This window comes from Triturus cristatus, chromosome 4_2 (assembly GCF_964204655.1).
Source record: "Triturus cristatus chromosome 4_2, aTriCri1.1, whole genome shotgun sequence".
NCBI classification, from domain to species: domain Eukaryota; kingdom Metazoa; phylum Chordata; class Amphibia; order Caudata; family Salamandridae; genus Triturus; species Triturus cristatus.
The window spans coordinates 52,425,196-52,448,414 of NC_140586.1; the positions used below are offsets into that span (position 1 = coordinate 52,425,196).

The 23,219-nt window shown below is 42.8% G+C and overlaps 1 protein-coding gene across 10 annotated transcripts in view; it reads left to right on the forward strand.

Annotated features, from left to right (window-relative positions):
* The window catches only part of PALM3 (paralemmin 3), a 201,452-nt gene that overhangs the window by 76,058 nt on the left and 102,175 nt on the right, over positions 1-23,219 (forward strand). For 8 of the 10 annotated variants that reach the window (XM_085600452.1, XM_085600453.1, XM_085600448.1 and 5 more), the window contains exon 2: positions 7,477-7,526. In XM_085600452.1, the coding sequence (XP_085456578.1) occupies positions 7,477-7,526 (50 nt within the window). Of the gene's footprint in view, positions 1-6,962; positions 6,981-7,270; positions 7,289-7,476; positions 7,527-23,219 lie in introns of those variants that run through there. The other 2 variants (XM_085600455.1, XM_085600457.1) reach the window with 2 other exon arrangements.

The following is a 23,219-nucleotide window of genomic DNA, read 5'->3' on the forward strand; positions in this document are numbered from 1 at the left end:
AACCTAGCACCCCATATTAAGGTTGTTCATTCCGATAACCCGCAACACCAATTTAATAAAGTGCAAGTGCAAAACGGCTGTTAGAATATATAACCACTCAAATAATAGAATATCTCACGTCATATAATATGTGAGGTCTGGCCTTTATGAAGTGCAAGTGCTTTCATAGTATTTCACTCTGGGTCATCACCTCTCTTGGTAGACCCACCTCATATGTTGTATAAAGTGCAAGTGCGACATTAAAGTGCTTGGTTGTCAACCTACGTAACTAGAGTCAATAAAATCTATAATCTAAGGAAACACAACCTTTATAAAAGGCAAGTGCCTTTCAAGTTCATCATTAATTCCATAAGCAATGCAGGTTATCAGTCGGAGCCAGTAATCTCCTTCCAAAATCACCTTCTAGGGTGTGAAAGTACAAGTGCAATATATCTAATAAAAAAAAGTGCAAAATGCAATAGATCCCATGCACCACATTTGGTATTCACATCTTAGCTACATCACCTCCAAACCAATGGATCGTTACACAATCATTAACATTCCTCATTTTGCTTAATATGCACATTGCTGAATTCTCTATATTTATATATTCAAATATACAGCAATCCCACAGTTCGGCAGAAAAACAGGAGCCACTATGGTAATTTCTCGGCAGAAAATATATATATATATATATATATTCTCAAAAAAACAAAGTTTAAAGGGATGTTATAGTTAGGTGAAAATGTCAGTTAAAATATACTGTTACAAACTAAAAAAAAAAACACTGAAATTCATCAATTATAGTTATCTCAAGTAACAATAACTCCTGCCCTACAGTACCTATAACTCCTGCTTCCACCATGCACAGTGTTGTCATCTATGATGTCATTTTTAGATGCTGCAGCGATGTTATTAATTATGTTATAGGACATGTCATGAGTGACATAATCGTTGTGGTAAATAGCAATGCACGGTGAGGGCGCGAGTTATAGTAATTATAGTATTTTTTTTCAGGCCACAAAGTACCAACCACAAGAGATCCCTGCACTCCAGCTTAAAAGCATGCAGCTCCAGCTCAGAGTGCTTAAACAAAATATGGTAGGCTCTCCTTGGGTCATAAATTCAATGAAATAGGAGGCTTACAGTTTTTTCCTAAGGGGCTGCTGTGCTCCCTGCAGCCCTCCACAAAATTAAAATTAATTTCTGGTGCATCTGCCCCTCTTTGGGGACAGCACCATACCAAAAACATTTAAGAACAAAGCTCCTGCAGGGCTTTTTGAGGTGTTTCCAGAGAGAGGAGTGAATATTTTATGGGTGTCCTCAGTGCTTAAATATAGTTTTTTTGGAGCGCAGGGATCCCAGTCCCATGCTGCCATTTTTGCTTGTTTATTTTTGGCAGCGCAGCAGAGTGCCCTCCCCCTGTGCCATCTCCTTTTTTTTGTTATGTGGGTGCCCTGGTCCGACCCAGGGCACCCACATTTCTTCGCTCCTCCGTCATGAGTGGCTTTTCTTTCTGCTCACACTAGAGTGAAGGCAGGCAGAAAGATATCTGCTCCTGCCCAGTGGGACACTGTTTCAGGAAGGCCCTGGAGCATGGGGTCCCCGGGCCGAAATTGGCTTCGGGGGGGCCTGCAACCCCATCCCCAACAAAAATGTGCAATGCCTTGCAGGGTGGGGTCCCCGAGGTTGAACTCAGGTCAAGGAGGGGGGTCTCAATGCTCCCCCTTCTACAAATGTACAGGGCCCCAAGAGATGGGGTCCCTGGGGCCATATTGAGAGCCATAATCATCTCCGGGAGAGGGCCCCTCCTCCCCATAAAGTAAAATATGAAATGTGGTTTGACCCTGGGCCCTGGCCCACCCTGGGGGTCATTTCAAAAAACAAAATACGGCACCCATTTTGTTGTTTTTCCCACGATCCTGCAGGAGAATCAAAGGATTGCAGCCAAAAATATATGTATTTTAAACTTTATTTTACTCTTGGGGCTAGCGGGGTATGGTATTCCTACCCTGCTCCCTTATATTCCATTTTTTTTAATTCAGGACACGAGATCAAGTCCCAGGGTCCTGTAATGGCAGATTTCATGATTAGGAACTAGCTTTCTTCAAATTTGCTGTAATAATACCATTTGTGCTGTTCAAAATTCCCTATGGATATTGCATGGGAAAACTGCGTTTTGGGACACCCCCCATTTTATCTTGACCCCCAACTTGATGGATCACACTGAAAACTTTCAAGGAAAGAGCTGGGGTGGATTAACTTTTTGGGGAACGTTTTGTGAAGATTTGTCAAACAGTGTCAAAGTTATTAGCAAACCAAAAACACTCTTCATGTGGCAACTGGGTCCTATCTATAACTATTCAGCGGTGAGTGGCACCTTATAATATTTACACACAGGGCTGGACTGACCGTAGCGGGCACCAGGCTTTTCCCTGGTGGGCCCGAAGGGTTGGGGCCAGTTTTGGACCGGCGGGGGATGTTTTTCGTACAGGGAGCTGGTTTTGCAGCAGTCCTGTTTACCAAAAGCAGCAGCAGTGTTTACCACAAGACATACCCCCACCCCCCGCAGCTGATCAGGCCTAATAGCCAGGGCAGGTTTGCATTCCCAGGCCGGCCCTTCTTACACACACATATATATGAACAGTGGCTCGAAAATGCATGATAAATGCAATTCTGTATACATGTGGTGGCATCAGAAGAACACTGAAGACTGTAAGCTACCCCTTAATAAATGTATGCAATAAATAGGCCAACCATGCAAGCTGATGTTTCGGTCCTTAAAGATAAACAAACCATCTTGAGGATGAATTCTTTAGAAACACCCAGAAGCCACAAATAGCAGACACTTGTGAGATATTGCAGGGGATGGAACAATCTCAAATCCCACGCCCCGTTGCAGAAATCGAAGACAGCAACCACCCTCAAGTAACCGCCAATAATGGTGCATAAGTCACAGAACTATGAAACAAGCAGTAGACAATCATGGGATATCTGTGGTTTTAGATTGTACCTTGTCTCTCATGGGTGTTTGACAGTGGACGTCGCAATACTCTGAGCATGTGAGAAGATTGGTAAATAAAAACATATCAAAGGTAACACCACTACTATTTGTGGGGTGCAGCTGAGCAGCTGAAGCATGGAAACGTAGGCCAGATTTAGAAATCTTCTACACTAAGCAGTGTAGCAGTTAAAGTTACTGTGCTGCCTTGAGTGAACGGGAGAACTTTTTTTCCACATCTAGTAAGATAGGTAAACAACGTTTACCACAAAACTTTTTCCCCGCAGGGAATTACAACGCGGTCGTTACAACGACCGCGTTTTAATTCCGCATACCATTACTCCACAAGTCGGAACAACGACTTGCGGAGGGGGGAGAAGGTGTTGGATTTAAAATCCAACACCTTCCCTAATGTCCGCACAGACTGGAGTTGGAAAAGTAAATTAGACTATTCCAACATCCAGTGCTCCCCCTCCGCAAGTCGTTGTTACGACTTGCTGGGTAATGGTATGCGGAATTACAACGCGGTAGTTGTAACGACCACGTTGTAATTCCCTTGGGGGAAAAAGACTGCGGGATAACGGGGCATATTCAGTGAGATATGGTGCACTTTTCTCTCCCCAAGTGCTGGCACACTTTTGGCTGCCACGCGCCAACGCACACACCCTTGTGCCCTAGTGCAAAGCTGCGTGCGTTCTCTACGGCACAGGTTTTGTACTGGAAGGGAATATCTTTTAAGTTGTTTCTCCCTTTGTGTGCTGTGCAATGCTACACACATGCAAAGTTGGGAAAAAACCAAGAAATTCACACATTTCTTTGAGGAGGCATTAGATTTAGGTGCAAATCCTTGCGTACAAATGTTAGTAGATAGGGATTTACGTAAAAACCCATGGTTTGTTTATGGGGAAACGCTCATGCACCACCGATGGAATGCCCCGTTGAAGCGAAGCAGCACAAAGTAGTATATAGCTCAAGTTTGCGTTACATGTGGTACTTTCCAGCCCAAATCCTGGTAACTCCACATCAACACTTTGTGCCAGGTTTGTTTCACTTTTGTTATGCAAACCCGGCGCAGAGAGTTAGCAACTGTTGTCCTTAGATGGACACCTTAACAGTGAGCGAAGGGGTGATCGACTTTAAAGGCATTGACTCAGTTGTGTTGTGGGGGTTCACGAGGGTAAGGAGGAGCTTGGACAGGACACAGGGCCTCAGTTTCCTCCCTAACATTGTTTAAGTTCATCTAAAAGAACTTCTAAATGATATTTTCTGCATATTGTATCGAACCTTATTTTTGCAGTTTTACATTGCTTGAACTTGACCAGAAGGCATTAGAGCGCTTTACATGGGCACCACGATAAATCAGATTATTTTTAATTTGAAGGCATGAGGACATTAAGGGGTTTGCCCAGAATCACAGGAGGTTGAGCAGACGCCGGACTTGAACCTAGTTTGCCAGTTTCAAAGTCAGCAGCGTTGTCTTTTAACCCTTATCTACCCTTTTAAGGTGCTCCGTGCGCGTGCGCGTGTGTGTGTGTGTGCGCGAGTGTGTACGTATACTGTCTGTGTATTTTAAAAGCAATAGTGCCGTCTTTTATTCTAAAAAGCACAATGTGAATAGAACGTTTGTTTCTCCAGCGGTGGCTTTTCCATGCTTATCGCATGTCCGGTTCTAATCTGCTGCCACGCCTTCACCGGGCTGTAACTCCTTGAAGGAGCTCGCACGAGACAACCGGAAGAGTGCGCCCACTTCCGGGACTCAGGGCTGAGTATCGGTCTCAGCCTGTGGGTGGCTGTATTCAGAGGAGAGAGGCGGAAGGAAGAGACCAGATTTCAATCACCACCATAACCGCATGGTCTTCACTTGTGCACCATCCCCTCAAGAAAGCTGGCCTACACCGTCCCCCACAGCCAGCAACTAGACGCCATCTAAAAGAGCCAACACCGCTGCACCATCATCTACATTTAGCACTTCAGCACCATCCTCCACAGCCGGCAACCAGGCACCATCCACAAGACACAAGAGCCAGCACCACTGCACCATCCTCCACAGCTGACCCCCTTGCACCATCCCCCACAGTTGACACCCCCTCACCACCTTCCACAGCTGGTACCCCTTCACCATCCTCCACAGACAGCACCCCTTTCCCATCCTTCACAACCAGCACCCCTTCGTCATCATCCACAGCCGGCATCATCACGCCATCTCCCACAGACAGCACCTTGCACCATCCTTTGCAGTCGGCACCCCTTTACCAGTCTCTACAAACAGCACCCCTTCCAGTCCTCCACAGCCAGAAACCAGACACCATCCACAAGAGCCGGCACCACTGCACCATCATCTACAGCCGGCCCATTGCATCATCATCTACAGGCGGCCCATTGCACCATCATCTACAGCCGGCCCACTGCACCATCATCTACATCCGGCCCACTGCACCATCATCTACAGCCGGCCCACTGCACCATCAGCTACAGCCAGCCCACTGCACCATCATCTACAGCCGGCACTCCAGCACCGTCCTCCACAGACAGCAACCAGACACCATCCACAAGAGCCAGCAGCACTGCACCATCTTCTTCATCCGGCACCACTGCACCATCCTCCACATGAGGCCCTTGCATCACCCCCCACATCCGGCACCCTTGCACCACCAGCCACAGCCGGCACCCTTTCACCATCCTCTACAGACAGCACCCCTTCCCCATCCTTCACAGCCAGCACCCCTTTGTCATCATCCACAGCCGGCATCATCACGCCATCTCCCACCGACAGCACCTTGCACCATCCTCTGCAGCTGGCACCCCTTCTCCAGTCTTCACTGACAGCACCTCTATGCCATCCTCCACAGCCAGCGCTCCTGCACCACCCTCCGCAGCCTGCACTCCCCCCACTTCCTCCACACCTTACACCCAACACCATCGTCCACAGCTGACAGTCACAATCCAGAGTCAGTGTGGCTGCAGTATCCTCCACAGTTATAGCACTGCACAATTCTCCACAATCAGCCCCCCAAACCACATTCGACAGCATCACCCAACACCGTCTTCCACAGTTGGCGTTCACGCACTATCTGCCACAGCTGCCACCCCTCATCCTGCTCCACAGCAAGCACCTCTGCACCACCCTCCATTGCCTGCTCCAGGAGCACCCTTTACAGCTAGCATCTCCACTCCACCCCCTGACCCACTGGATTCAAGCTAGCCTGGCTGATGAAGGGTGTTACCCAGAAACCGGTCCCAGGATGCTTGTTTCCGGTTCAGGGAAGACCTGGCTTGGCAGTTCGGGCTGGACTGTTCCCATGAGGCACAGGGTCAAGACTGGTTTGCATATGGCTAGGTCTGAACTGAGGTGGTGAAGTGAGCTAAAGAATGATGATGGATTCAACAGTCTGTAGACCTCAAGCTGCCCCTGTGAGTTACTCTCCAACCTTAAAGATCTAAAGCTGTCCCATGTCAGATGTGAGCTGGGCTTTAAGTGGGCCAGGTCCTGCCAGTATTGAGCACTGGTAGTTCCAAAAAGCAGGTGCTGAGACTGGTCCCTATCGGGCTCTCCATTTTTGCCCTCACTCTCAGGATGTAAAAAAAAAAAATCTGAACTCTGCAGCAGGACCACCCGTGACTACCTTTGAGGCAACTTCAAAGAGACTCGTTATAGTTCTTTTAGTCTCATTGTTGCAGGACTGAAACATTCGTAATGTTCTATACAATGCAGCCATAGTTGTTGCTTATTTATCTTAAGCAATTAACAACCATTGACAAAGCCAATAGGTCTGGCTTGTTGTAGGTGTTGTGTTACTTGTATTGTATATATATATGGATGTAATGACAGAAGCAGCAAAATAGCAATCAGGCGGGACACTACTCTAGCTCGGATTTTAGCTTAGGTGTTCTAAAGCCACGCCCTTAATTACATCGGCCACGCCCCTTCAAGAGACACCCCCCCCAGTATTTTCATTCCACTTAAAGCTCCGGGTGTGACTACCCCTCTCGGCCATGTCAGGTGTGAGCAGCCCCACAGTCCTGTTTTTCACTGCATTCTCGTGCTTGTAATGTTGCTTTTTGCATTACACATGCGGGGCCGCTGGCCTGGTGCAGGGCAGCCTTTGAAACCCCCATTCGCCCGAGGCCCTGTCTGGACTTGTGCCGAATTGTTAAGATGCTTCTGTACTCTGGGGCGGAAACGGAGTGTGAGATAGAGAGCGTCGGGGGTGTGCGTGAGAGAGAAGGTGACGCAGACAGATGCTGGGTCGCGAGAGACAGTTTGGGGCAGTAGTGAGGGAGAGCGAGACAGAGTCTGAAGGAGTGAGGGTGACTGGGACAGTGAGAAGCGAGACAGAGTGAAAGAGCGTGTCAGAGAGAGAGAGGGGGGCAGGGGGGACAGCGCCTGGCGAGGAGTCGGGGAGACCAGGGAGGAGTCGAGGGTCAGGGTAGAGGGCGCGCTGAGAGCGCCTCGTCTTGGAGCTGACGGTGCTGACCCTGTGTTTTTTCACCCACAGGGAAGATGGAAGAGACGACAGAATACACGCGGAGGCTGCAGGCTATAACTGTGAGTACCCTTGCTTTCCTGCCCTGTGACTGTGAGTACATCGGGTCAATCGCTCTGTGACTGTGAGCGGATCTGCGAATACCCTCTGCCCCACCATCCCCCTTCCATCACCCCCCCCCCCCACACACACACACACACACCTGTGGGCATATTCGCTCCCTGCAGTAACCGTGAGCCCCAGCTGTGACTGTGCGTACTCCCCGGCATAAGTTCTCTCCAGGCTCTAAATGTGAGCGCCTCCCTGCTGCTCCAAGTTACAACTGTATCGCCTCATCTCCGAGCTCTGACTGTGAGTACCGCTGCTCTCTTTGCTTTGATTGTGAGAGCCATCACTCTCCTTGCTGGGATTGTAAGTACCCCCTGCTCTCACCGCCGCGACTCCCTAATATAGAAATGTGAGCGCCTCCCGAGCTCCCTTTTGCATACGTGAGTACCTCCCACCCCTCTATAGCTTTGAGTAGCGCCTGCTCCTCCAGGCGGCTTGCTGTTCTCTGTGAGTACACTCGACTGGTAAAAAAACACCCGTGTTCCTTGTCCGAGCCCTGGAGGCTTCCGTTCTTGCTCGGCTGAAGGGTTTCCATACCGATTGGCACATGCTTGAAGGTATCCAGGCGCTACACCACAGGCAAAACTGTACGCCTACGTCCAGAGCATGCCTAGTACCATAATAACTATTACCTGTTTGAGCAGCTGATCTCAGAGTACTCCCACAATGGCTGGCCTTAATGCTATGAGTACCAGTACCGCTGCTACTGGGTATCTCACAAAGTGATGAGTGAATGCTTGAATGAGTCTCCGCCTCTGGTAAACACTCGGGCAGGGGTGGCTTGTTTTCCCTTTCAGAGGGGACCTGGCCTGGAGCTGGGGCTGGATTCTTCTGCCTGGAGTAGGCTACGTCTGATTTCCATGGCTTTTGGGGTGTCTTGGGCAGGTATGTGGGATATTCTGCATCATCTGTGTTCTATTTATTTGGTGGTTCCAGTTGGAGGCTGCAGCCTCTTGTTATTGGTTCTTGTCTGTAATAACAGTGCTGGCATCAAACAAATGGGCTGTATTGAGGCCCAAGGGCTGAAAGAAATCCAAGCATTCCTTCCAACACATTCAGATGAGGGTCCCTTGTGTGCACCTCACTCAAGAGGCCCCAGTTGCCTGAAACCGGTCTGCGGCTGCTTCTTTTCCCATCCTGAGGGATCCTGGCTTGGAGGTCCAGGCTGGACTGTTCCGATTGGAACAGGACCATGCCTGATTTGCAGGAGGGTGTTTCCTGTCTGCAGTGGCAACTAGGACTGAAAAAAAGAGTGACTTGAAGGCAGCTAGACTAACTACCAGTGGATGAGATTAATTCAAGCATTCCACCCTTTGCTTTTTAGGTCTCGCCTGACCCAGCGCATGCGCTGGTCTGGCGAGACATTTTGTGAGGGCTCCAAAAAGTGCTACCAGGCCAGCCTAGAGCTACAGTGCATGTGCGCTGGCGCGCGTGTCACGCTTTTACCGCGATTACTTTTACTTTCGCGGCCGCTTTGCTTTCGTGGCCGCTTTGATGAGGCTCTGTGAGGCTTCAATAGATTGCAGCAGTTAAAACAAGCACTGGCATAGCCAATAGGTCTCGCTTTTGGGACCTTATAAGTGTTTAGTTATGCAACTGTTGCATGGCTAAACACTTATAAGGTCCCAAAGGCGAGACCTATTGGCTATGCCAATGCTTGTTTGCTTTGCTCAGTGAGACGCCCTAAGTCTGACTGGCACACCCAGGTGTGAGTCTCGTGCGCACTGTCATGGGACTCAAGTAGAACCTCACTGACAACGCCCATATATGCTGGAGGGGATCTTACCTGGCAGTTCGGTTGAACTATTCCTATTGGAGCAGGACCAGGGCTGATTTCCATATGGCTGATTTCTATCTGGGGTGGCATGGCGAGCACAAAAAATGAATGGACTGGATTGTGGCCCAGAGTAATTACCAGTGTCTGAGATAATTCAAGAAATCCACCCAACACCTTTTTGTTTTCCCAACATATTTTTGTTTTCCGCACTACCACTGCCTGTACTACTCCTATTGCTACTAGTAATGGTTCCATTAATACCTTTATGAGTACTAAGGCTACTGGCACTACTATACCTGCTATCGGTGGGGCTCTTAGTATCGCTAATGGCTTTCCCTGGAGTAGCACTAATGGTACGATTACTGTTGACTATACACTATTAGTACTAATGATAGTAGTAGTAATAGTTCAAATAATATTTTTTGAAGTATGACTATTACTGGTGCTACTTTAATAATGATTAATGACTGGCAATATACATGAACAGCGGCCACAGGCTTTTTAATTCGTGCTGCTTTAATCAACGTGCGCTCTCTTAGGAAACATTATGCTGAAGTCTTTGAACTTTTAGAGGATCACTCTCTGGGCTTATTGTTTCTGACGGAAACTTGGCTTGACCCTTCCTCCGACCCGATTGTCACATTAGCAACACATCTGGGTTATAAAATCGCCCGAGTGGATCGTCCAATGGGGTGAGGGGGTGGAGTTGCGATCATATATAATAATAAGTGGGAGCTCCGCAGTGAAGAGGCCACCTCTTGGGGTAGCTGTGAAGCTCTAGACTTTAGCATTCGGCTGTCAGCACACTTCACTCTTGGAGGTTCACTGATATACAGGCCTCCGGGCCCAGCAGGCCTTTTTCTCCAGAACTGGGGTGACGTAATCACTACTAGGGCGGTCAGATTTGCCCACTTCATGGTCCTGGGTGAACTGAATATACATCTGGACCAGACAGATAGTAAGGACACTCAAGACATGCTTGATGGGCTGCATCTGGCCCAGCTAATTCAACATGTCAGCCTCTTTACTCATCAAGCTGGACATGTTCTTGATCCTATCTGCACTAACTTTCCGATTCAAGTAAAGGACCCTAGTCCGGTTACCTGGCCGGACCTTCTTATAACCTATTTTTCTTGGGAAATGTCCAAGGCTGAGCCTCTGGCACATCCAAGCTATAAATCAGTCTTTGGTAAAATTGATCCTTCTGCACTTAATATGGCCTTGGCAGCTTCTAAACCTATATTGGCAGGCGAGCTTGAGGACCAGGTTGTGGGATTTTCCAGCTGGGTCTCCTCTGCAGTTGCGACGGTGGCCCCCCTCACCCCACCAGGCTGGCTAGAGAATCACAGTCTAAACCCTGGTTTAATTCCTTGCATAAAGGCTTAAAGCACAAATGTAAAATTCTTGAACGGGCGTGGAGGGCGGGTGGCTATTGCCCAGTGGACAAGAGTAAGCTTAGAGATAAGCAGAAGTCGTACTATGCATCGATTACGTTGGCACTTTTACATCCAGAGCAATCTGGGTTTCGCTTGTCACACAGCACTGAAACTGTGCTGGTTGAGGTGGCAGAGGCTATACGGGACTGTCTGGACGCAGGTGGGAGGGCGGCGCTAATTTTGCTCGACCTCTCAGCTGCATTTGACATGGTCCCGCACCCATTGCTTCTATCTCGGCTGGCCAGGATTGGTCTGTCGGGCACTGTGTGGGGCTGGATCCACTCCTTTCTGGAAGGGCGGTCCGAGCAGATCTGGATTCCACCTTCCTCCTCCTCCCCTCAGCTGGTCACAACGGGTGTCTCGCAGGGTTCTTCCCTTAGTCCCCTCCTTTTTAACATCTATGTGACTCCTCTGATATATCTAGCAGAGGAGCTGGGGGTGAAGGGGATGGCCTATGCGGATGACACCCAGCTGCTCTTCACCTGGGCCAAAGGGGTGGACTCCGTATCTCAGGCCCAACACTGCCTTTCATCAATCTTTAAATGGCTGGCGGATGCACAGCTTAGCTGCAATGAAGGGAAATCGGAGATTCTGCTGTTTGGCATATTTCCTTCGAACTTCAGAGAGCAGCTCTGGCCTCCTGAGTACCCTCGTCCGACCTCTACTGGGAAGGCAGCAAAAAATCTTGGGGTTTGCTTTGCATCACATATCAAGAAGCTGGCTGGCGGCTGCTTTGGCTTGCTTAAATCCTTTAGAAGATTTTTTACCCTCCTGCCTGCTGCGGCAAGACAAACCATCACATGCGCGCTGATCCTGTCTCGGCTGGATTATGCCAATGCCCTCTTTACTGGCATTCCGGGCTACCTGTTAAAGAAGTTACAGGTGGTCCAGAACACCGCAGCCAGACTGTTATCAGGTCTGTCACCCAGAGACAGTGTCCATAACCAGTTGCGCTTATACCATTGGCTGCCCATAGCAGCCAGAGTTAAATTAAAATTACTGATTATGGCCCACCGCGCGCTCCATGGGTGTGGCCCTCTTTACTTGCAGAGGTGTGTTTCCTTCTATGCTCCTGCGCGCTCGTTGCGATCTTCAGCCCTATGCCTTGCCCAAGTCCCACGTTTCAAGCGTCAGAGGATGGGGGGCAGCTCCTTCTCAGTTAAAGCAATGGTTACATGGAATGTTCTTCCTCTGGTCCTACGCTCCATCCAGGATCCAGTTGCATAAAAAAAAAAAAACACATCTATTCACTTGAAGCCCTCTGTCGCACCCCGCTGGTCTCGCGACAGGACACTCACGAGTAGCCGCGCGCGTAACAAATTCATATAACATAACATTAATACTACAACAACCAATACTGCTCTTTCCTGCCTCTACTGGTACTTCTGGTGCCCCTAATAACAATACCGCTAGTACTGATATAATGCTAGTAAGAGTAGTAATACTCTAACACAGTGGTTTTACCGTTTGACTTCTGTGGGCCCACACTTAATCATTACTGGAATCCAGGGACCCCAACTGAATTATTAATCGAATACGGAGACCCCCTCAGTAAGTCATTACTGGAAGCCGGGGACCTGGCCTAAGCGATTTTGGTGATTTGAAACTCAAAAGAACACACAAAAAATACAGAAGCAAGCATTAATCAAACCAATAAACAAATGATGGAATATTTAATTCACAAACAAATATACAAAATTAAAAATGTAATTTTAATGAGAAGGTTGCAGGTTTTCTAAATTCAACTAAGGGCCACCCATCTGCAATACTATATTCTGTTTGATGCGCTTGTGCCGGCCTCTCGTCAGGAAGGCCACTGCGGCTTGCACCACACATTGCCCCTGCTATGCTGTCAATGATAGTAACAACACAACTGCTAACCATCACACTCCTACAAGTGTGACAGTTCTGACTATTCCAGGCCCTTAAAGCTATAAGAGGGGCTTGGGTAGCATGTAATAGTCATTTTTAATGTCTATTGAGTTAATAGTTAACTGTTGTTGTGGTAATCTCTAAATTATCCAGACAGCGCCACCCTGTGGTGGACTGTCAAGATCCGGTATTGGCAATTAAGTGCTGGTGCTGAGCTTTGGAAACCACCAGCTCAAATGAAGCACTACTGTTCCCACAAATCAATCAAAGAACACGACTTGATTTTTAGCCTCCATTTTCATATTCCTTGACATTTAAGGAACATTTTTACATGTTCAATGCTGCATCTTTATTTATATCCACTTTATTAATCTGTTTCTTTTTCTTCATGTAAGTGGTCACAGACCCCCTGAGCAGGTGTCACTGACCCCTGGGTTAAGAACGCTGCTCTAACAGGTACTACTGGCCTTCCTGTATGTAATACTATGGATATTACTGTGAGAGGCATTATTATAACACCTGCACATGCTACTACTGGTTCTACACTTAGTGACACCTATTTTACAGATACTGATAGTAGTAGATGCATGATTACAGGACCTCCATTAATAGTCCCACCCACACTACAACAGACCCCACACCAGTTAGTACTGCTTCCACTGCTACTACAGTTATTGCTACCTCCAGCAGGACACTGCTGTTGAGATTACTATAGTACGGCCATTACCCATGCCTACAGTACGAGTATTACTATTGTTAGTACCAGTACTGGATGTTAAAGGTCCAGTTGTACTGGAAAATTACGAGTCAGGCCAGGAACAATGGTGCCAATAGGATCAGTTCTTGCAGTGATTCTAGTAAGGTGGGTAAATGAGCTTATGCGGTGGGTACATGTGAGGAGGGCAGAATTGCATAGTGTATATATATATATTCAGTGAAAAAACCATAGGTTTCACACACGTTATAGTTAGGAATTAGCATTTAAAAAACCTTAGAAATTCAGTGAAAAAACCATAGGTTTCACACATGTTATAGTTAGCTGGACATTTTACTCGTAAAAAACCAATGAAATTCCCCCGTTATAGTTAGTTCAGCTAACTATAACTCGCGCGCCCGCAATGCACTGCTGATGACGTCACATATTACATCACTCATGACATGGTCAGTGACATCACTCATGACATCACTGATGACATCTCAAATGACATCACTGATGACATCATCCAGTGAATGTGTGTTTTTCTGAAAATTAAATATGTTTTATATATGTATATCTCAAGGTCGATGGAAGAATAAATGGGTATATTACTGTCTAAATGGATGATTTCTTTTTGAAAAATTGATTGTGTAACTGACTGATTAAGTGTATCATAGTGAATACATGGCTTAGTGAGTAATGTTTAAATATATAAATATCTGTATCAGTCTCTCACTTTGTGTATAAGTGGCTGCATGGTTTGGAGAGTAGCTACATGGGTGTCTATATAGGTTATTAGTTGGTTTTTTGAGTATCAGTATGAGTGTCTGCATGGTTCGGTGGGGGGTATGACGTAGTGCATAGGTGCATGAATGAGTGACTCACTGTTTGTATGTGTTGAACAGAGCATGTGTGCAGGACTGCATGGGTGGATGAGTGTGTGTATGGGTGTGTTAGTGAGTGAATGACTGTCTCAATAGTGTCTTTATGAGTAACTACATATGTTTAAAACTAGTATATGTGACTATTGGTTTATATATGTGAGTATATGTGAGAGTGAGAGATTGAAAGAGTTCCTGTATGAATAAGTATGTATTTCTATAAGTAATTGTTTAAAAGACTAAGTATGTGTAAGTTTCCGTAGAAGTAAGTGTGGTGGTGTGTGTATAACTGTATATGCAAGTAAATGTATGTTTGATTCTTTATTGGCATGAGTGACTATGTGTGTGAGTAGCTCTATGGATGAGTGGCATTGTGTAACAGGATGTATAGGTGTATGAGTACATATGATAAGTGAGTACATGTATCAGTGACTGTATTGGACTGTTGGTGAATGAGTGGATGTGTATGTGGATCTTAGAATTACTGAAGAGGTTGTTGTAACTGTTATTGGTATGTCCATTGTTTTGTAAATTTTAGTCTCTATTTTTGAATGTGTGTATCAAAGGTTTTATTAGGGGAAGAGGAGGTCTGCCACTCTATCACAAGGATGATGTCATCAGTGAGGTCATCAGTGATGTCATTTGAGATGTCATCAGTGATGTCATGAGTGATGTCACTGACCATGTCATGAGTGATGTAATATGTGACGTCATCAGCAGTGCATTGCGGGCGCGCGAGTTATAGTTAGCTGAACTAACTATAACGGGGGAATTTCATTGGTTTTTTACGAGTAAAATGTCCAGCTAACTATAACATGTGTGAAACCTATGGTTTTTTCACTGAATTTCTAAGGTTTTTTAAATGCTAATTCCTAACTATAACGTGTGTGAAACCTATGGTTTTTTCACTGAATTTCTAAGGTTTTTTAAATGCTAATTCCTAACTATAACGTGTGTGAAACCCATGGTTTTTTCAGTGAATTTGCAAGGTTTTTTAAATGCTAATTGTTTTTTTTTTCTTCTATCTTTTTTAACATATTTTTATTTTAATTTTCTTACCTTTTATAAAGACTATGGTTAAATTTTTAAAATTCTTTAATATGTTTTTTTTTTATATATTTTTTAAAATAAACATGTAAAATTTATTTGCAGTACTTTTTTTTTTTTTAATTATTTTTTTAGTACGCGTACCGTAAGCTTACGGTAAGCGTACGGTTTACGCAACACCCGTAATTTTTCTACGCTGCTTGCGTATAGTTACGCAATTTGCGTAGCCGCGCGTACTCCGCGTGGGACGCGTGCGCGCGTACGCTACACGCGCACGTTACGCGGAAGTGTCGGGTAGTGTCTGTTATGCGCATGCGCGCAAGCGCGTGTCTTTTTTACGCGCATGCGCACTTTTGACGTAAGCGTACCGTAAGCGTACCGTAAGCGTACGGTAGGTCATGTGATCATGAAACACAACTTTTGATTGGTTGAAACTACTTTCAGTTCTAGAACTCTCCTACACCACACCCATTCCTCTCATTTCTGCTTGTGATCCCTTAGGAGAAGGAGCTGGGTTGTCTTTGTGATACGATGGCAGAACAGCAGAGCTCTTCTGAGAGTGAGGCTAGCACTAGCAGCACTGTTTTGAGGCAGAGAGCGAGGAAACAAAAGCCCTCTTATGTATGGGATTATTTTACTTTTCCTGAAGGCCAGCAAAAGGTGAATGCACCCTTAGTAACTTGCAAGCTGTGTCAGCGTGTACTTTCAAGAGGTAATCCTGACAGGAAGTATTCCTTTGGGAATCATACCATGAAGAGACACCTCAAGGATGTACACAGAAGGACACATGGTCATCTTTTTGGAGGTAACTCTTCAGAAAGACAAGCAAGTACATCCACAGCAGCTCAGCCTGGACCATCATCTGCAGAGCTGACTCCTTCTTCTGCAGGTCAGGTGAGCCCTTCATCTGTGGGGGGAGCATCTCCTTTTGCTGGCCCTCTGGAAATGAACCCTCGATTTCGGAGGGTTGATATTCGATGCGCCTTTTGTCAAGATCTAATTTGCCATAGGGAGACCAGTGTTTCCCTAGTGAACAACAAAATAGATCAGCACACTTGTCGCTTTGAATAATTTTCCCATTCTTTCTTTCCTCTGTCCCTGCATGAACACAACGGTTCTTTTAAGAGCCAACCTTATCTTTCATCTTTTTTTTACATATGTTTTTAAAAACTTTTTTTATTTATTTTTTTACCGTACGCGTACGGTGCGCGTACTTTTTTCTTTTTTTTTTTAAAAACACTAAAAATCAATTATCACATTACAAGGTCCTTGAGAGACTACAATTATTATTATTGACTTACCATACCCACTCAAAAAAATATTTATTCATTTGTTATTTTAAAAAATAGCTTTAAAAATGGTTCTAGTTTTCGAAATTTTTCTATATCAATCTGAAAAAAAAGAAAAAAGTATTAATATTTTTAAAACATTTTATAATACAGTACACATATTTACATATTTATCAAAAAAAATGTTTGCCTTATTTTTGCTGTTTTCAGAATATATTGCATTTCACTATAAATTGTGAAAGCAATTGCATTCATCATTTTACAGCGGGCAAAAAAAAATAACAATCACAAAGATTGTATTAAAAAAGCCCAGAATCTCTTTTTACTTAAACTTAACATTATAGAAATGCATAATATTCTTAAAAAATATCATCTAATACCAATACTTATTTCTTTAAAATACCGTCTGATATGTTTGTTTCAGAAGTATAATCACAATATTATATCTCAAATAACTCCACAATACATCTGATTCCATTTCCTTTAGGCCAAATAGTAATTTGAAAAAAAATTTTGGAATAAATTTCCAACGGTAATCCAATAAAATTCTAAAGTTTAATTTGTCCAGATCTCACCGATTCTCTGTAACATTTTGGTTCACGAAAATTTTTTGAATAATTTATTAAGTCCACAATAGAATTGGTTACTTTTCCACATGGCCAAATAGTAATTTTTTAAATCATTTTTGAAAAAATTTCCAATGGCAGTCCAATAACATTCCAAAATTTAAATTGTGCAGATGTTACCGATTATCTCTAAATTATTGGTTTTTGAAAGTTTCATTAAAAATTAAAAAAGTCCACATTACAATTGGTTATCTTTCCATTAGGCCAAATGATAATTTAAAAAATCTTTTTTTTACAAAATTGCAATGGTAATCCAGTAAAATGGTAAAATTATTTTGTCCAGATCTTGCCAAATCTCTCTAAAATTTAGGTTTCAGGAAGATTAGATAGGAATTTGCTAAATCAAAAGGCAAACGTTGTTTGAAAATCAATTGGGAATCATTACACAGTGTCCAGCCTTTTTCACATTTAAGATAAACTGTGTAATGTCCAGAAGTAACAGTAGGTCCATCATGGAAAATTATTGCAACAGTTACAAAAGTTTTTCCTGAAATTGATAATTGCTGTCCTGTAAACTTCTTTATTAAAGTATCCAATTTTGAACCATCAGCTCTACATCGTTGCATCATTAAAATTACATACTGTCCGTATTCCTTTAAAATTAATGTTGAAAACATGTCAGATTTACACTCACCACATTTCATGCTATGATTAGCATCTTTAACTAATTTTGCAAAAGTGACTGTTTTACTCTCTGGCAATGTCAAATAAATAAACCTTTCATTATCAACATTAGAGCCACATATATTATAACAATTTTCACAACTATGTTCCCATTTATAAGAGAGACCAAAAAAATTTCAATGGGAACTCCTTCTTCTTCCACTACCTGAAGAAAATACATCAAAAATTCGTGTGCATCTTGCTGTTCATTTTGAGAAAACTGTGTTCGTCCTGAACATATATCTAAAAGTTTTCTAATTTCAGTAGCACTTTCTATTTGAGTTTTATCTTTACTCAGCTTTTGAAAAAGGAGACTCAGCTCTGAACAGAATCTTTTTCCCTGATTTACTATTATCTGCTCTTGCAAACTTTCCAGATAAAATGCAACATTCAGCACTACATTTGCGTAGCAGTTGACACCAGAGCTATTTTCAAAATGGCATCCTACAACCTGTTCTTCATTTTCCTTTTTCTTTTTGCTTGCAATTACATCACTCCTCTTTTTTTTCCTCTTCTCTACATCTTCATTACAGATATTCTCATTTTTTCTTTTACGAGAAACTACACGTTTCTCCAACACAGGATACTGACCTAAATGAGGAGCATAGCTTCTTCTTAATCTATTATACTCCTTTACACAGTTTGTATCAGCACTAACTTTTGAATCATCAAAGTCTATCATGAATAAACCTGATAATGTTTTCACTCGTGACAAAGCAACATATGCCATACCTTCTTTGAACACAGTTGAACCAATGTTCACAAAAGCACAATCTACAGTCAATCCTTGAGACTTGTGAATAGTTACAGCATATGCTAGAGAAAACGGAAACTGCTTCCTACGTACATATAAGTCTTTCACAAGCATGAAACGAACTGTACAATGACAAATATCTTTAACTTCTTCTATCTGATCAAATTTTATTTTTAAACATTCAATTCCTTCTTTTTCTGATAATTAATAAAACCCACAACTCTTCCCATAGCTCCATTAACTAAACCTTTTTCAACATCCAAATTTCTTCTTAAAAATACTCTACAGTTCATGCAAACATATAGATTTTTTTCTAATCCAGCTGTTTTGGAGATGTTCTTCTCTAGTGAGTCCAATTTATTTTTCAGTTTGCCTGTTACTGTGACAGTAATTCTTCCATCCTCAATTTTGTCCACTGCTTCCAATTTCCTGATCTCTTCCTTTTCCAATTTCAAAAGCTCCTCATTAAATATTGAGCATTCACGTAGAGTTGGCATTAAGCAGATGACACTTTTGTTTTCTGCAATATTCTTGTATATTTTCTCTGCAACTATTTCTTCCTTTGGAAATAAATTATGTAGCAGCCGACTCTGTAATGCTTTTTTGCCAACTTCTGTGAGTAGTCCAATTCTGATATCTTTCAGAATACTTCCATATTCTTCATCGCTTGCTTGCCTCATATTAGTAGTAAGTTCCTTGTACTCAAAGAAGGACCAAATATTTGTATTTCCGATGCTTCCCAATGACTTCTTCGTGTCTTCATGTGTGACAGTATTAAATACTGGTTGTCCTTTAACTGGAGTAAGCTGCAGAAGATCTCCAAAAACTATGACGTGTTTTCCACCAAATAACATGTCATAGTCTGTCTTCAAAATTTGCTGCATTCTTAAATGCACAAAGGCAAGCATTAAGTTTGATACCATGCTCACCTCATCAATAATGAGAACTTGCATCTTCTTCAATACTCTTGAAACTTCCAAGGATGCTTCTCCAGTTAGCTTGTTGTATTGTATTTTGTTCTCATGCTCCACTGGTAACATTAGCAAACGATGTAAAGTGATTCCTTTTATGTTATATGCTGCTAACCCAGTTGGAGCAGTAACCACACAAGACAAAGTAGAATCCGTTTTTTGCTGTAGGTAGCTTCTGATGACTTTTATTAGGAAACTTTTTCCAGTTCCAGCTTGTCCGCTTACATACATCCTGATTGGATGAAATGATGTGCATGAGCACTCTTTTTTTTCATGTAGAAATCCGTGATCAATTTTGTTTTTGATCTCTTCATAAATTTGTTGCTGCTCTTGATTCAGTTGTCTTTCCAAATTTTCTAAGTCTATAAATTCTTCTTGAGCTTGATTCATAGCCGTTTCCACTTCATTCATGGCTATTGATGCTTCATTTTCAACGATTGGTTGTCCTAGGGGATCTTGACTGAGTGTTTCTGAACTTTGGCTGTCCTGAGAACTGTCTCTAGCTATTTCTGCTGCAATTGTAGTTTCCTGTTCAATTTCTTCATTTAACATTTGCAGACAAGTTGAGAATGTACTGCATTGTATGCTGTCTTTGCAAGCATTAAAAGAATCTTCATAGCTTTGAAATTCTCCCAGTAGTTCATCCTCTGTACGCCATGGTTTAAACAACTGTAAAAGAGCCAAGTAGTAAAATTCCTTCTTGTCAGTAGTGTCACAACTCAGCTTCCGGTGATTTATCAAACTTCCTTTTGTTTGCTTCACCAAACATCCTTCTTCACCAACGACTTTATATTTTCCATTGTTGATGTCTTCTGCGGCTTTCCGTGAATAAATGTAGTTCTGCAGCACTTCATAGAGACACATGTTCTCCAGATGATGACTTCTCTTGGGATAATAAGTGTCCAACATGTTTGATTTCAAAATATCTGTACTTTCTGGGTCATTCTCGGCCAAATATTCAATTTCTCCTACAGATTTCAGTACCCGATTTCTCATTGCTGCAAGGCCTAAACTTGCCCAAATTATTCTTCTTGACTTCGAGTAGAGACTTGCAGAAGATAACCTATCTGAACATTCGTAGGATCCAATTTCTCGATGCGATAACATCTTCAAACTGAAACTGTACAGCTTCTTACTGACAGTCTTCTCGTGAGAAATCTCTTCCCACATTTCCTTCAATTCAGTTTTTTCAGATTTCGTAATGTAAGACGTTACATATCGAGCAACAGCAATGGAATTGTCAGCTACATACTGTATATCCATGTTAGCGTTCCACATGGATAAAATGACTGGGTTGTAGTCATTTATATTTTTTGATTCTTCTTTTCTTTTAAGGTTGTAGGTATTCTTAGGTGATTTTCTTGTGATAGTATGTCTCACAGCTGACATAAAACTGTTAACTCTTCCATTTGAAAGAACAGGTCTAGGAAATCCAAATCGACATTTAGTGTAGTATTTTTCTTTGCTCTTGTATTTCCGTCGACAGTATTTTCCACACCGATGACTTTGGAAACGTAAAACTTGCTCCTTTAACTTTTTCTCTTCTGTGCTTTTTGGTATAGCACATGTTGCATATTCTTCAATGTAAGATAACACTGCTTCATCAGTATCTGTTCCAAACTTTGGGGCATCCTTGATCCACAACAGCATATGAACATGAGGAGCACCTCTTGCCTGGTACTCTTTTCTCCAAAAGAAATCCACTACTTCTCCAAGAGGTGGATTTTTTTTATTGCAGATGAAGGACATCATAGCCTCAAATCTATGATTGAAATATCTGCAAACATTAACCGGATCCAATGAGCACAGTTCTCCTGCGGTCTTGTATTCGATGTTTTTAATGTTTGAATTTGCCTCTCGTAGAAAATCCAGTAAATCATCCCAAGCGTACTCGGCACAGCTTAGGGTAAGGAACCATGTTGGAGTTCCTAAATTCCGTAACATGCATTTTAATTCACCATGGCGTCGGTACCAATATTCATTTGTCCCACGCTGACAAGCCATCAGATTGATCAGTTGTGTTTCCAAATAATCATCTCGGTGCTGCACTTTCTCCATAAAATCCTTAGCAGACACATTTTGTAAATGTACTCCACTTTTTAAAATGTGATTTACTGCATAAGACAGTGCAGACAAGTCGCTTTCAAATAAAAGATGGAACAAATAAGGAATACTTTGTCGAAATCTGGGATCTTCAGCATATAGTCTTGTAGTCCGATACTCAGAAGCTGGAATCTGTTCTGGACGTTCATCGTATCGTCCTCCTTTTCCTTTAGGAAACAGCTGGGGAAAACATCGAGCTTCCAAGCTCTCCTCCCATACACTCACGGGAGTTCCTTTTGCTTTCTTCATCTGAAAGAGATCAATATTGTCTCCCATAACTTCTTTTGAATGAAGAGGATGTATGCTAAAATGTTCATAAATTTCTTCTTCCTTTGACTTGTCCACTTTTTCAATTTGTCCAGTTGGTGTTTCTGTGTCTTCTTGTAAATCTTCTTCTTCTATATAAATTGATTCATACCATTTGTTATTCCTTTTCAAATACAAATTTGCTCTTTGTACTTTCCGTACATCTACCAGCTCCTGCCAAATCTTCTTATTCTTTGTAGGTACACCATTAACCAGAATAACTAATGGTTCAGTTTCCAAAGTATCCGCATCAATAGTTTCCATATTTTTTTTCAAATCCAAGGGCAAATACACCACTCTACCTTTTAAACCTCTCAGTAAATCAGAAGGAGGTAATTTACCAGCTTTGGGCTCCATACGTACTATGGTCTGGAACGGATGAACACATTGAATGAGTATAGACTCATAAGTATTTAATTCAGAAAGTTCAGCAGGAATAGCATCCAATTCTAAATTATTATGTACAGCTCTGGTCGGCATTCTATTTTCCTCTAACTTGTTGTAACAGTATTTACAAATACGCTGAACTTCACCCAATTCAAAACAATTTTCAAGAAATATATATGTGGCAAAATCCTTCCACTTATAATTATCTTCATTTTCACTCTTTCTGTACAGATCAACATACCTGGTTTGTTTTCTATAATGAGTTCTGTGGCAACAAATACAAGTAATATTTGGTCTTTCATTAGAGATTTTTTCAAATTTTGTTATGTGATCATTAAATATCTTACTTACAAATGGTTGTACATTCTCTTCCACTTCCTCCTCATTTAGTGTGTCCTTCTCTGCACTGTTTTGTTCAGGACCAAAGTAACAAAACTGAATTTCATCAACAACCTTCTCTACATCTGATACCGTTCCTCGGAACAGAGCCCTATTCAATTCATCTAACTTTATTGCTGGACTTTTAGCAAAATACAACCGTCTCACAAACTTTCTCATTTCAGTATGATGAACAGCCAGCATCCTAAAATGATGGAAAACACTATTGCACACTTTTCTAGATAGACAAGCCAGAGAATGACCCTGCAAACCAGTATTCTCTCTCACTCTGCATGGATCCAGACTTTGAAGCACCTTAATCTTCTGTTTTATACTTTTTTTACTATATTCTCTTAGAAACTCTCGAAATTTGTCAATAGATTCCTGACGCACAGTGCAAATACTACTACAATTCCAAGTGTACACTGGGGCTTTAGGACGTCTCCCCATTGCCTCATCT